Source organism: Callorhinus ursinus, unplaced genomic scaffold (assembly GCF_003265705.2).
Source record: "Callorhinus ursinus isolate GAN/ISIS: 27379988/994484 unplaced genomic scaffold, GSC_fseal_2.0 scaffold8, whole genome shotgun sequence".
Classification (NCBI taxonomy): domain Eukaryota; kingdom Metazoa; phylum Chordata; class Mammalia; order Carnivora; family Otariidae; genus Callorhinus; species Callorhinus ursinus.
Genome location: NW_027397070.1, coordinates 47224036 through 47236643, shown reverse-complemented (window position 1 = coordinate 47236643; position 12608 = coordinate 47224036). Strand labels below are relative to the sequence as shown.

Genomic DNA, 12608 nt, shown 5'->3' with positions numbered 1-12608 from the left:
CGGGCCGGGAGCGCAGGTGGGTAGGCAATTGCTCAGCGCCCTCGGCGTCTACAGGAAATGGCGGGGAGTGGTGGGGCTATAAAGTAAGCCCAGTCCTGAGGTTCTGGAACTGAGAAGACCTAGAGATCCTAGCTAGCAGCACCCTGCGGCACCCACAGGCCAGGAAGCTCAAGTTCAAAGAAGGGGGGGGAAGTCTGCCTCCATCCCAGGTCGGACGGTGGCACAACCAACCTGAACACCGCCGCTTCCTAGAACACCTTCTAGAAGCAGGAAACACTTTCTGTACTGAAAGCCTGACGCTGCTGCCATCGTGGGGCATCAGAGCCCCAGGGGGGATGGGGGGAATCTACCCAAACTGAACTGACTTCTCTGTCTCCTCACATCTCAGCAAGACAAAGTGTCCCCCTGACCTTGGCCCTCCCAGCCCCTTGTCCTCAGTAAGAACCTTCTCCTGCGTTAAGAGAACCTGTAAAACAATAGGCTGCTGAGGCTTGGGGCTGGTTTATATGAGCAGAATAGGGAAGGGCCATTCTCTCAGAAAGCAGTGGAGAACAGCCCATTTCCACTGCTAAGAAAAGACAGCATTGTGTTTGGAACAAAGCCTGAACAAGCCAGCTGGGCAGGGTGACACCCATTTGTGGTCCTGCAGAGAGAACAGCAAACGCTGTGCTGTTCTTGCAAAAGGGAGCTAGAGGCCAGGAGACACAGGAAAAATCATCTTGGCCGGGACAGAAAGCCTAGCATTGAACAGAAAGGAGCTGATGATTGCCGGGAAATCCTTTTGCTGGAGAAGAGCTATTTGAAGAATGATGGCTTTTGTTGAAATATGTCTATCTATTTCAGGCCTGTTTCATATTTATGGTTTGGTGAGGTTTGGTTTCCCACTAGGCAATCAGTCAATTTTCTTGCCCAATTGACATTCAATTCAAAAGATAAGAAAGGGAGAGAAATAGGGGCCCCCACAAGACTTCCCCCCCCCCAACCAAAAGACTGGTAAAAAGCAGAATATATCTGGCAGGGAAAATCAATTTTCTCAAAAAGTTAATAATACAGTTGAAACCAATTTTTAACAACAGCAGTGTAACATGCCTTGATTATACTGGGGCAAAAAAAAAAAAAAAAACCACAGACAAGAGCTCCTGCAAAATGACTACCTACAATTAAATGAAAATGCAGTTGTTGCAAAGAATATTCATGAACAGGGCTGTTCTGAAAGTCCCGAGTTGGCCATAGTAGAACATTTCAAGTGCCATCATCCTATTTAAGCCTTGGAAGTCATTTGCCTTTCATCATGAAGGTGAAAAACAAGGTCCTTGGCTTAATTATTCTCTACCAATGCAGTTCTGTTTAATCTGTATGCAGGGTGTGCAGCTAAAACACGGATTCCAGCCAATTTCTTTCAGGCATAAGGCACAGATTACAGACAAATCACTGAGCAGAACAGGTGACCTCTATTTTGTGAGTACTGAACTCTGGCTAATAAAAATCCCACCCAGGTGACGCAGCCAGATGAATTCACAACCAGGGATACCTAGCCTGGAGGATGGAAGGGTTTCACCATGAGTGATACATGTAATGAAATGGATGCAATGAAAGTTGAGAGATGGGGAAGGAAGGGCTTTGCAGCACCCAGGCAGGTGGAGGGGAGGTGGGGGAGGAGTGGGGTGGAGGCGGAGAGCTCCTGCAGCCCCAAGTTCTCAGACCAGAGCAGCTGAGAACTCCCGCCAGCTACAGCAATGGATGAACAGCTTATCTGATCCTCCCTTCTAAAACTATAAGAGAGCCAGCCTATTGACAAGCTTGGCAGCTTCATTAATTGCAAAATCCCTTAGGGTGCAAATGCTGGTGCGGTAAGGTTCTCAATACCTGGAAATAACTGGTTGGGAAATGTCTGCTGCAGACTCAAATGGCAACCTTGCCTTACACAAATTCAGGTACCACACACATTAATGGACAGCTGATGGCGTGCAGATCCCTCTAAAAAGTCTGAGATCGCTTTGGAGAAAAACGTGGTCTTAGACAACCTCGTAGGCATTCTCAGAAACATTGCCGGTCAGAGCTGGAAGGGACGTTAGGGTCACCTAAACCTTCAGAGAGGGCTGCTGGGTGGCTCAGTCGGTTAAGCGTCTGCCTTTGGCTCAGGTCATGGTCCTGGGATCGAGCCCCGCATCCGGCTCCCTGCTCTGCAGGGAGTCTGCTTCTCCCTCTGCCCCTTCTCCCACTCGTTCTCTCAATCTCTCTCTCTCAAATAAATAAATAAAATCTTAAAAAAAAAAAAAACCTGCAGAAAGCATCAGAAATGACCCGGAGGGCTCATTTCATCCCAGATTTCTGGACTCCACCCTCTAAAGCAGCTGCTTCAGTAGTCTCGGGGTGAGACCCAAGAACTTTTAACGTGCTCCGCAATTCTGGTCCACTGCTCTGCAGACCCCACTTCAAGTAGCGCCAATGTAAGCCAGTAGATTTCAGACTGGTTTCGGCAGAAGACGCTCGCTCAGACGATACCATTCTTTGCTAAAAAGATACAGGTGGTATTTTATGAGGAGGCTCACACTGTATCATAGTCATTCAGTGAGAACAATAAGGTGTGTTGTGATTGATGTAAAGCCTCTCGCTCAGGTTATGGGGAACAGCTGTGGGTTTCTGACAGCCTCAGGATCCAAATTATTTCCATCTCATGTTTCCCTTGCTCACACAGATCAGTAATTACAAGTGACGTGTGTGTAAATATGGACATAGGTAAATAACATTTTATCAGCTTGCCCTGCACTCTCATCAGTTAAAAGAGGAGCAGAAAAAGCTCTGTTCTGAAGTCTACACACAATAGATTAACCTGGCACCAGGCATCGACCTGGCGGTGCTCCCCAAGGTGTTAGATTTGATAACTGATAAGTATGAGCATGTGTGTGGATCTTGCTTTAAAAAATAAAATTATGCTTTAAAAATGACTTAACCTCTCGAAATCTCCGTTCTCTCACAACAAATGGCACTAATAACACCTACTTGCTGTACGGTTGTTAAACAGATCAAAAGAGACAATGGTTACAAAAGCAGTCTACAAACTACAAAGTGCATTGCTCACGTGAGCCTTCTGTCCTGAACCCAGATGTCCTCACTCCTTCAAAGACCTGGGCCAGTTTATATTGTACCAGAGGTTTCAACCAACGGCCACAGGCTAGAACCACCTGCCAGCCCCACCCAGACCAATTGAATCAGAATCTCTGGGCTCCACATCAATATTTTTTTTTTTAAAACACTCTCCAGGGCACTCTAATGAGTAGCCAGGATTACTCCATATTTCCTCCCAAGTTCCATACAAAATGCAGCCAGATTGCTCTCATTGCTTCTGGAGGGCCACTAGCAATAAAAAGGGAAGAGGAGAAAATGCCCCTAACCAGATCCTGGCTTTTTCACTGCTGTTGGCTTAAGAGGGGGTTTTAATCACTATACCTACTAATTCTGGAGCCCTGATACACGCCAGGTGATTTACCTGATTATGTCTTTGAATCCTCCCCACACCTACGTGACATCGATATTATTCTTCCTCATTTTAAAAACAGCTTTACTGCGATAAAATTCACCAATTTGCACTCTTAAAGTACACAACTCAATGGCTTTGAGTATACTCACAAAGCTGTGCAACTCTCACCACAATAACTTTTAGAGCATTTTCATTAACTCCAAAAGAAACCCCATGCCCCTTAGCTGTCACCCCCCCACCTCTCCCACCTCCCCCAGCCCCAGGCACCAGGGAAGTGGTTCTCCTTCCTGTCTTTATGGATTTGCCTACTCTGGACATGTCCTATCAATGGAATCTTGCAGTATGTGGTTCTTTGTGACTGGCTTCTTTCACTAAACATAATTGTTTTCAAGGCTCATCCATTTTGTAGCAAATATCAGTACTTTATTCCTTTTTATGAACAAGTAATCTACTGTACGGATATATCATATTTTCTTTACCTGTTCATCAATTTATGGACATTTGGGTTGTTCCCAGTTTTGATATTATGAATAATACTGCTATGAACACTCATGTACAAGTTTTTGTGTGGACATGTGTTTTTTTTTTTCTGTTGGGTATCTAGGAGTGGAATTAGTCTTCTGAGGACGGTTTTCTGGAGTGGCTGCACCATTTTACATTCCCACCAGCAGTGTATGAGGATTACAACTTCTCCACATCGTCACTAACATTTGTTACAATTTTTTCTTTTTTATTATAGTCATCCCAGCGGATGTGAAGTGGTATTTCAGTGGTTTTGATCTGTATTTCTTTGATGGCCAATGATGTTGAGCATCTTTCCATGTGCTTATTAGCCATTCATATATCTTCCCTGGAGAAATGTCCATTGCCCATTTTTATTATTGAGTTGGAATAGCTCTTTACATATTCCATATACGAGTCCCTCATCAGATCTACAATGTGCAAAAATTTGCTCTCATTCTGTGGGCTTTTTACTTTGCGTCCCTTGAAGCACAAAAGTTTTTAATTTTGATGTCAAATGTATCTATTTTTTATTTTGTTGCTTGTGGTTTGGTGTCCTATCTAAGAAATCATTGCCTAATCCAAGCTCACAAAGATTAACGGCTGTTTCCTTCTAAGAGTTTTATAGTTTTAGCTCTTGTATTAAGTCTTGGGGTCCATTTTGAGTCAATTTTTGTATATGGTGTGACAAAGAGGTCTGTCTCCCCCATTTTTACAAGGGCGGAAACTGAAGATGCCTAGTAACCTCTCCAGAGCCAAACTGTTCCAATGTGGCAGTCCTGCTTTGCTACAATGCCTCCAAAGAGCCAAGTTTTTGTACTGGTGGTGGCTGGGGGGAGGGGCAGGAAGAGGAGCTACGGAGGCAAACTGTGCAGGGGCTTGCCATCCCGAACACGCGCAGACACGGTGCTTAGTAAAGGGGAACCCTGCAGTCACAGCCACAGAGCAGAGCACAATGAGCCCCAGCACAGGGCAGGGTGTGCACAGCCTCAAGGGGACGCTAAACCCAGAGGAAGCCAGCATCTCCGCAGCCTGCCCAAATCTGCCCGTAAGTCCCAAGTCTCAGAGCTCCAACCTCAGGCCGAATGGTCTTGTGCCTTGGGGCACAGTAGAAGGGAGAGCGGCTTGGCTGGCTCCAGAGTTGTTCGGCCAGTGGAGCTCACCAGTGAGATGACCCAGTTTCCCAGCTCTGAGTCCATGCTGCCAGTGGACCCAGGGACACCAAAGAAGGATGGCCAGCATTGACAGAAGAGGCCACTTTGTACGGCTGCTAAAAAACTGATGGTTCACGGGAATTCAGTAGTGACCTTAACACCACAGGGAACAAGCTAAGGAGTCACACAAAGCAGCGTAGGGGAAAACAGAAGGTTGAAGGGTCTTCTCATTTACAGTTTGCGATGGTAACTAAAATCGGTTGCATCAAACCTGCACGAGCAACCAGAAAACAGGAAGGTCTGCTTGCTTCCCTGAAATCCAGGTCAAAGGTGCAACACATTGGTAAGGCCAATGCTGTCACAATGTGTGGTGTGATTCACTGCACATGGGCCACAGCCCTTAAAGAGGCAATTTACAATCAAATTGTGCTGGAGTCAAGGTCATCTTTTTACACAGTGCCTCAATTAATCTTCGTGATGCAACTCGGTAAGTATGAGTTTCCTCCTTTTATAGATGAAGAAACAGTAAGACGGCTGACCTGTCCAAGGTCGTACCAGGAGTGAGTGAAGGAGCCAGACTTCAAACCCAGAAGCTTGAGCCAGAGTCCAGAGCTCTTCCCAGGCCCCAGAAGCAGCCCCTCTGGTTAGGAAGCCAGGAGGGTGCCCTGCACCCATGACACGTGTGACCTCCACACATTCAGGCCACTCACCACGTCCAAGGGCAAAATACCCTCCAGGAAATGAAAGGAACAGTGTTTGAATCAGTAATAAAAACTAACTTGGGGCGCCTGGGTGGCTCAGTCGTTAAGCGTCTGCCTTCAGCTCAGGTCATGACCCCAGGGTCCTGGGATCGAGCCCCGCATCCGGCTCCCTGCTCAGCGGGAAGCCTGCTTCTCCCTCTCCCACTCCTCCTGCTTGTGTTCCCTCTCTCACGGTGTCTCTCTCTGTCAAATCAATAAATAAAATCTTTTTAAAAAATAAAATAAAATAAAAACTAACTTGCATAATTAACACATTGGAAAAGTGAAGCACATTCCTATCTTACATTTGTTGTGTATCTTACTGAGTGCCAGGCATTACGTGAGACCCTTGACCTGCATTCATTCATTTGATCATCAGAGCAGCACTAAGGGGTGGGTACTAATATTTTCCCCATCTTAAGGTGGAGAATCTAAGAAGGCAGCACAGGACTCCCTGAACTTTGCAGAGTAAGTCTGATTTCTAAGGACACACATATCCAGCCATGTCCCCACCACCATCTTTCCAAGGGATCCTGTCCTCAAACGATAGCGCGTGTGACCAACCTATGAGGTGAAAAAAGCGTCAGAACCCTTGTGAAGGCTTGGGGTCCTGCATCAAATAGGACTCAGTAACGCAGGGGCCAACTTTAAATATATCCAGAGTGGCCTTTAGCGATCGCTCTCTCTCCCTCAAATGAAATTATTAAAGGAAATAAAAAAGCTAACGGCTTTTGAAAACGCGCTAACAAAGTGACGGAACTAAAGTGGAAACTCAGGATTTCAACGACGAGCTGGGAGATTCCTGTTCCAAGAAGGGACAGATTGGATCTCTCTGCCAAAGAAGTATGAGACAGAAAAAGTGTGTGAGTCAGGGGGGAAGAAGGCCAATGCTATTTCAAAGAGCCACAAATTAAAAACCAATTATGCAAAGCTTGCTAAAAAATGTCAGTGGGCTTTATGTTTTAAATCACTAAAAACACAAGCGTGCTTACGCCAACATTTACCCAGCACATCAGATGATTTGGGGCAACTCTGTGTGCTCAGGCTAAACATGGGCAAACATTTTGGTGAACAAACTCTGGGATGACCACCTGTGGCTGAGGATGAGCACACCTTCCAAGACCACCCTGTAATCCATGGACTCAAATTCACACTTCATCGAAGGTGAAAACCCCCTAAGTGTTCTTTGGTGCCCCAGCAGAAGTTGGGAAATGACCATTGTGAAATTCACAAACGGTGAAGTCTCTCCTGCTCTGAAGATGACAAGGACGTGGACCCAGTCACCACGTGGAATGTGTGCTGGAAAGGCAGCCCATGTTGAAGTGTGCACACTGATGCCTCACGGTGAAGCCCTCAGAATGCTCCCTGCCAAGGATCAGAAGAGCCCGAGGAGAGGTATAAACAGTGAAAAGTCAGGTCCCCAGAGGTAGCTGAGGAACCTCTGAGCCTACTGAATGAATATACAGATTCCCTGGATTCTGCGCTCACAGTTTCTGAGTCCATGGACCTAGGGTCGGGTCTGGAAATATGTATTTATAAAGTTTTCCAAGCGGTTTTGATGATTAGCTAAGTTTTAGAAATAGTTGGTTTGATTTTCATGGTGAGTTTTGTTTTATTTTTCTGCCGAAAGTCACTTAAGTCCAAGAATAGAAAAACAAATGGACAATGCTTGGAGATAAGAACTGAGAGATAGAGAAACCAAGGGACAGAGAGTTTAAGTGACTTGCTAAGTTGACATAGCTAATTAACGTTTAAACCAACAAGCACGTATCAAACATAAAATCTGTGCAAGGCACTGCACACAATCTGTTGGAAATACAAAGAAATGTAAGATGTCATCCCTGTCTTTGGGGCCTACACACAGGACGCACACTCAAAAGCTGGCTTTGTGGAAGGCAGCAGGGAGTAGTGGGGACTGTGGCAAGCTAAAGGCCGCGTGCTAATACAGTGAGCATTTGCTACTCAGCTCCAGCTTCTTGGTGCTTATAAGGGTGTGGGCTTTTCCACATTTCCCGGCTTTTAAATATAACAACTCATTCAATTAAGAAAAAAAAAAAAAAAAGCAAGAAAGCAAACCACACTGTCAGAGCCAAATGAGATTCATCCATAGGCTGACTCCTGCCCATGGATTGACAGTTTGCAGCCTCTTTCCTAAAACGTCATCCAGTCCAAACTCCCTTGAATTCAAATGTCCTCTAGAGCCTTGCAGAGCGGCGCAGAGGGTGAGGGGTCCCATCTAGCAGGTTAAGTGAGTGCCTGGGGTGTGTGTCTGTGCCTTTGTGTGTGTGTGTGCCTTCACACCTGCAAGGGTGGGGCTTCTGGCCGCCCTGCTGTCCCTACTGGAAAGGCATTCCAGGCTCGGAGGCAGGGTGTGGCCCCAGCAGCCCACTTGGAGATGCCCTGGGGAGGGCCAAGATCTTCAGGCCAGTAGCCGCTGGTTGGTTGAGGAGTCCAGCTGGAAGGGGCTACAGAATGAAAAGTGAAAGAAGGAAAAGTCTAGAGAAAGCTAGAGAGCACAACTGTCCTGAAAAGGACTATTGGAAAGGCAAGAACAAAGAAGCTAGGAAGAAGCATCGGTTCTAGAAATCCCATCCCCCAGAACATGACATCCCCAGACTCCCCAGCCAGCCAGCCAAATGAGCCCTCTGGCCACTCTCCATCTGCTTGCTCGACTGAATTTGTCTTCGCAATACTGACCACTACCTGACCTTTTACATCATACACTACTTTGCGTATTTGTCTTTCTGGATGCCCCCAACTCTGACATACAGCTCCAAGAGAAGGGGGCTTCGTCTACTTTGTTTATGGTTCGGGTCCCAGTGCCTGGCACAGGGCCAAGCACATAGTAGTTGCTTAGCACTATCTGCCGGACCAATGGACTGCAGCCAAGCTCTTGGCACCAAAACAGTTGAAGTGTCAACCACATAATAAAAACATCAGCACAGGGCACTCTATCATCTACAAAACCTGTCGTTCAACTTAATTCCTCCAAGGTTCTTTTACCAAATGGCTTCGTGTGTTTGGCCACGGCCCAAGAGACCGCTGGCCTCTGCAAGGTGGCCCGCCCGCCAGCCAGCTCGGACAGGACTGCCTGCACAGCAGCTCGGCCCAGCTTTCTCGCCGGGGCCTGGGAGACGACGAGGCTACAGAAGTGCAGGGCTCAGCACTAACCGGGACATGTCATCAAAATGATCGAGTGTTCTGGGGCCAGGTTCATCCGGCCTCCCCAGCCCAACAGCGGGCTGCTAAGGATGTAGAGAGCTGTGGGCGGGGGGTTGCAGCACAGTCTAAGGTTAATGCTCTGGCTCTATAAAGTCCGACCGCTGGGCTGATTTCCCAGCTGCAAGACCTCGGACCTCTCTAAGTCTTGTTGACCTCATCCGTAACGTGGGCATAAACCACCACCTCGGTAACCATCACTTCAAAGGGTTCGGCGAGGCACTTGAGGAAGAGTGCCCAGCACCGTGCCCCATGCGGGTCTCCACCCCAGCAGCAGCGGCAGCACCCCCAGACAGCCCCAGCTCTGCCACTCTCCAGTGGTGTGATCCTGAGTGACTTGATCTCTTCCTCCCTGGACCTCAAATTCCTCTTCCCTAAAACGCGGAGAACCCAATCACCAGGACCGGGTAATGAATCAGCAAGATCCTACGTTCAGCACTTAGCACAGGGCCCGGTGCATCTTAAATGCTTAACAGTTGTGAGCTAGTATCTTATTATCCTTCAGGAAACTTCTACCAGGCTAAAAGGCCAATGTGAAAATCCTCCAAAGGCAGTTCACCATATGCAAAGAAATCTTCAGGACAGAAGGTTCTCGAGCTGTAAGTTTCTCTCCCCACCTCCTTTATTTTTCAGTTGCTCTCAACTGACCCTCCCCCAATCTTCGGTCTGACCTAGGAAGCATTTGGAGGTCAGCTCCCAGTGCAGGGCTGACCTCACTCCACGCCAGGACAGTCTGCACTGCTCCATCTGCCTCTTCGCCCCCACGAAGCTGCAGTCTGACAGCTGGGGAGGGGACATGCAAATACGCCCTAAAAACGGCTCGCTATTTTCACAGCCTGGATGGTGCGTGTTTGTGGGGGCCTGTGAAGACAGTCACTGTCAGGTACAGGGCATATGCCACCAATCCGGGGGAGGCTGTGAAATGTAAAAATACCCAACCCAAATAAAGCCCTTTTCCAAAGAAAAAGAAAGCTCCTTGGCGCCCTTTGCAGAAAGGGAAGGGGTGGTAACTCAGCCCCCTGGGGGCAAATCCCCACTGGGCCAACCCCGGACCAAGGCACCTGGCTCTTCATTGGTCCCACAGCCTCTGTGCCCCAGTGAAACTCCTCAGCTGCTGGGTTTAAATGGCAATTATACTGTGGAACGACCCAGAAACGGATGCTTTCAAGTTATGAGCCTGGGAAAGGGAATAGCAAAAGACCAAAGACAAGGGCCCTCCATAAAGAAAGCAAAGCACTAAAAAAGCCAGGAAGTGCTATTAACAGCACGTTGATTTATCAACTCAGAAGAATATAATTACCATCAACTTTCATCTCCTACTTAACCGTCTTTAATGGGCACCTACAATGCACCTCATCCAGGTGTCCCCAGTGCAAACGTCTACAGTGGGAGCCACGCAGTTGAGGTAAATGGAGGCAGCTTGTGGTAACAAAAGCAAAACCAACAGTGTAAACAAAACCAAGGACAATAGGGAGGTGTGTGGGCCTGTGGCAAACTGCAGGGAGGAAACAGGTGAGGTGGGGCTCTCTGTTCCATGTAGCTGTGGCCAGGCCACAACGGGGTACCGTGTGACCAGATCTCCCGAGTTTTTAACCAAAGATTAAAATCCAAATTTTCAGGTGAAATGTTGGTTCAGGTTTCTTTTAAAACACTGTGCGGGCCAAACAAAACACATCTGAGAGCCAGATCTAACCCACAAACGGCCAGTTTGCCACCCCTGACCAAGCCCCCAGCAGCCCCTCTTTGCAATTTGGTGGCACTCCTGGGGATTGGGGGTGGGGGGGCAGAGCAGAAGCCGCATAATAAACCCAGTGCAGTACCCAGACACCTTTCCCCACTCAAGAGTCCCTCTTGCCTGAATGTCCAGCCCTCTGAGCTCCATGCTGCGGGATGGACCCACATCCAGGCGCACCTTTGCCTATGAACGAGCTCCTATGCTCCGCGGTTGCCCCCGTCCTCCCGCATCCCCCCCCTCGGCCTCCCACTGCTGGCCCCTTCTCCCTTCTAGGTCGGCAGCTATCCTGTCAGGCCTTGGAAAAAGGGCCCTGCTGGGAACCTCACTGGGGCAGGTCTTTGGACAAACTGCCACCCCTGGGGAAGTGGCTGGGGGAGTGCACAGCACTGAGGCTCACCCACGCTGAGGACTTCTGCTTCTCACCAGTCCCCAGGGAAATGCTACTGTTCTGCAAGGAAGGCTCATGGGAGCTGCAGCCTCCAGGGACCCGAGGAGGGAGTGCTTCACATGCAGGTCCTCTACAAACATCATTTAAAGCAGATGGTGCTGCGGGACCGCCTCCATGCCCGTCTCTGGCAGCTGCCGGAGCAGGGATGCCACACCACCCTTCCCCCAGTGCCTACCTTCAGCTCCAGCTTCGGGCCAAGAGGAGTAGAGGCAATGATGTGCCTCACAATAATAATTTTGAAAGGTAATCCAGGATTAGCATTCTCTTGAATAGTTTCCAAAGCATGTGCATGTGTCCACGATCTCCCCTGATCCTCCCAACAGCCCAGAGAGACTGCCAATGTATTATTGTTCATTATTGTTATTATTAATCACTCTTCCTTTGCCCCTGGAAGAACCAGACACAGGTTCAGCATCCTGCCCTAGCCCAGAGCTTCTGAAACTTTAACATGGCCATGAACCCTCCGGGAGAGATTGTTAAAATGCCAAATCTGATGCAGAAGTTTCTGGAGCGGGGCCCAAGATGCTGCATCTCTAACGAGCTGCACGGTGACATAGATTCTAGTGGTCCTCAGACCCCACGCAGAACAGCAACGCTGAGATCACTCAGTCAATGTGGGGCTAGAGCTGGGGCTGTAACCCAGGCATCGTACCCTTGGAGTCCACCTAGAGGAACAAGGCTTGCTCACCTCACTTTTCACGGGTTGGGGCCTCTTGCCCAGTTTCACCTCCAGGAAGTGCAAGGGGGCGATCATGGCCCCAATGTTGCGGATGTCAGCGTATTTCAGCTCCTCTGCAGTCAGAGCCGAGCTGGGGAGTCCGGTCAGGGGGCCGAGCCCTGGCAGAGAGCCCGCAGTCACGGAAGGGTCTGGAATCTGCCCAGGCATCATAGCAGGAGGAGCGGCAGCCCAGCCTAGAGTGGGTGCAAGAAGATCAGGACACGGGCCATCAGCCAGGTGAGGGGTTCTGTGAGGGGCTTAAGCCCCCATGCCTTACTGGGGCCTCTTCCTTTCTCTCACTAATGTTCCCCTGAACCCCTTCCCCACCCAGTTGCTCCTCTTGCCCTTCCGTCCATTCCGTTACAGAGAAGAACTCTGATCAATTAGTGCCCAGCAATTATTCTTGGCACTGAAGGCAAGGCTTAACCCAAGCGTAGGCCACATTGATTCGGTATTTGCTATGTGTTTGGCACTGCGGTAATCCTTCGAGTAGCCCCACGAGATGGAGTCAGACCCATTACACAGACGAGGAGGCCACGGCTTAGAAAGAGAACTCGCTCAAGATTGTGCACTGTTAAAATTGGAGTAGCCGGGATTTAAACTGCACCATGC

At 48.7% G+C, this 12608-nt stretch overlaps 1 protein-coding gene across 1 annotated transcript in view; it reads right to left on the bottom strand.

Annotated features, from left to right (window-relative positions):
- JDP2 (Jun dimerization protein 2) overlaps window positions 1-12190 on the bottom strand; it is a 28853-nt gene extending 16663 nt beyond the window's left edge. The window contains exon 1 of the mRNA XM_025869627.1: window positions 11967-12190. Coding sequence (XP_025725412.1) covers window positions 11967-12167 — 201 coding nt within the window. The 5' untranslated portion in view covers window positions 12168-12190. The remainder of the gene's footprint in view (window positions 1-11966) is intronic.
- Between the last annotated feature and the right edge of the window lie 418 nt (window positions 12191-12608).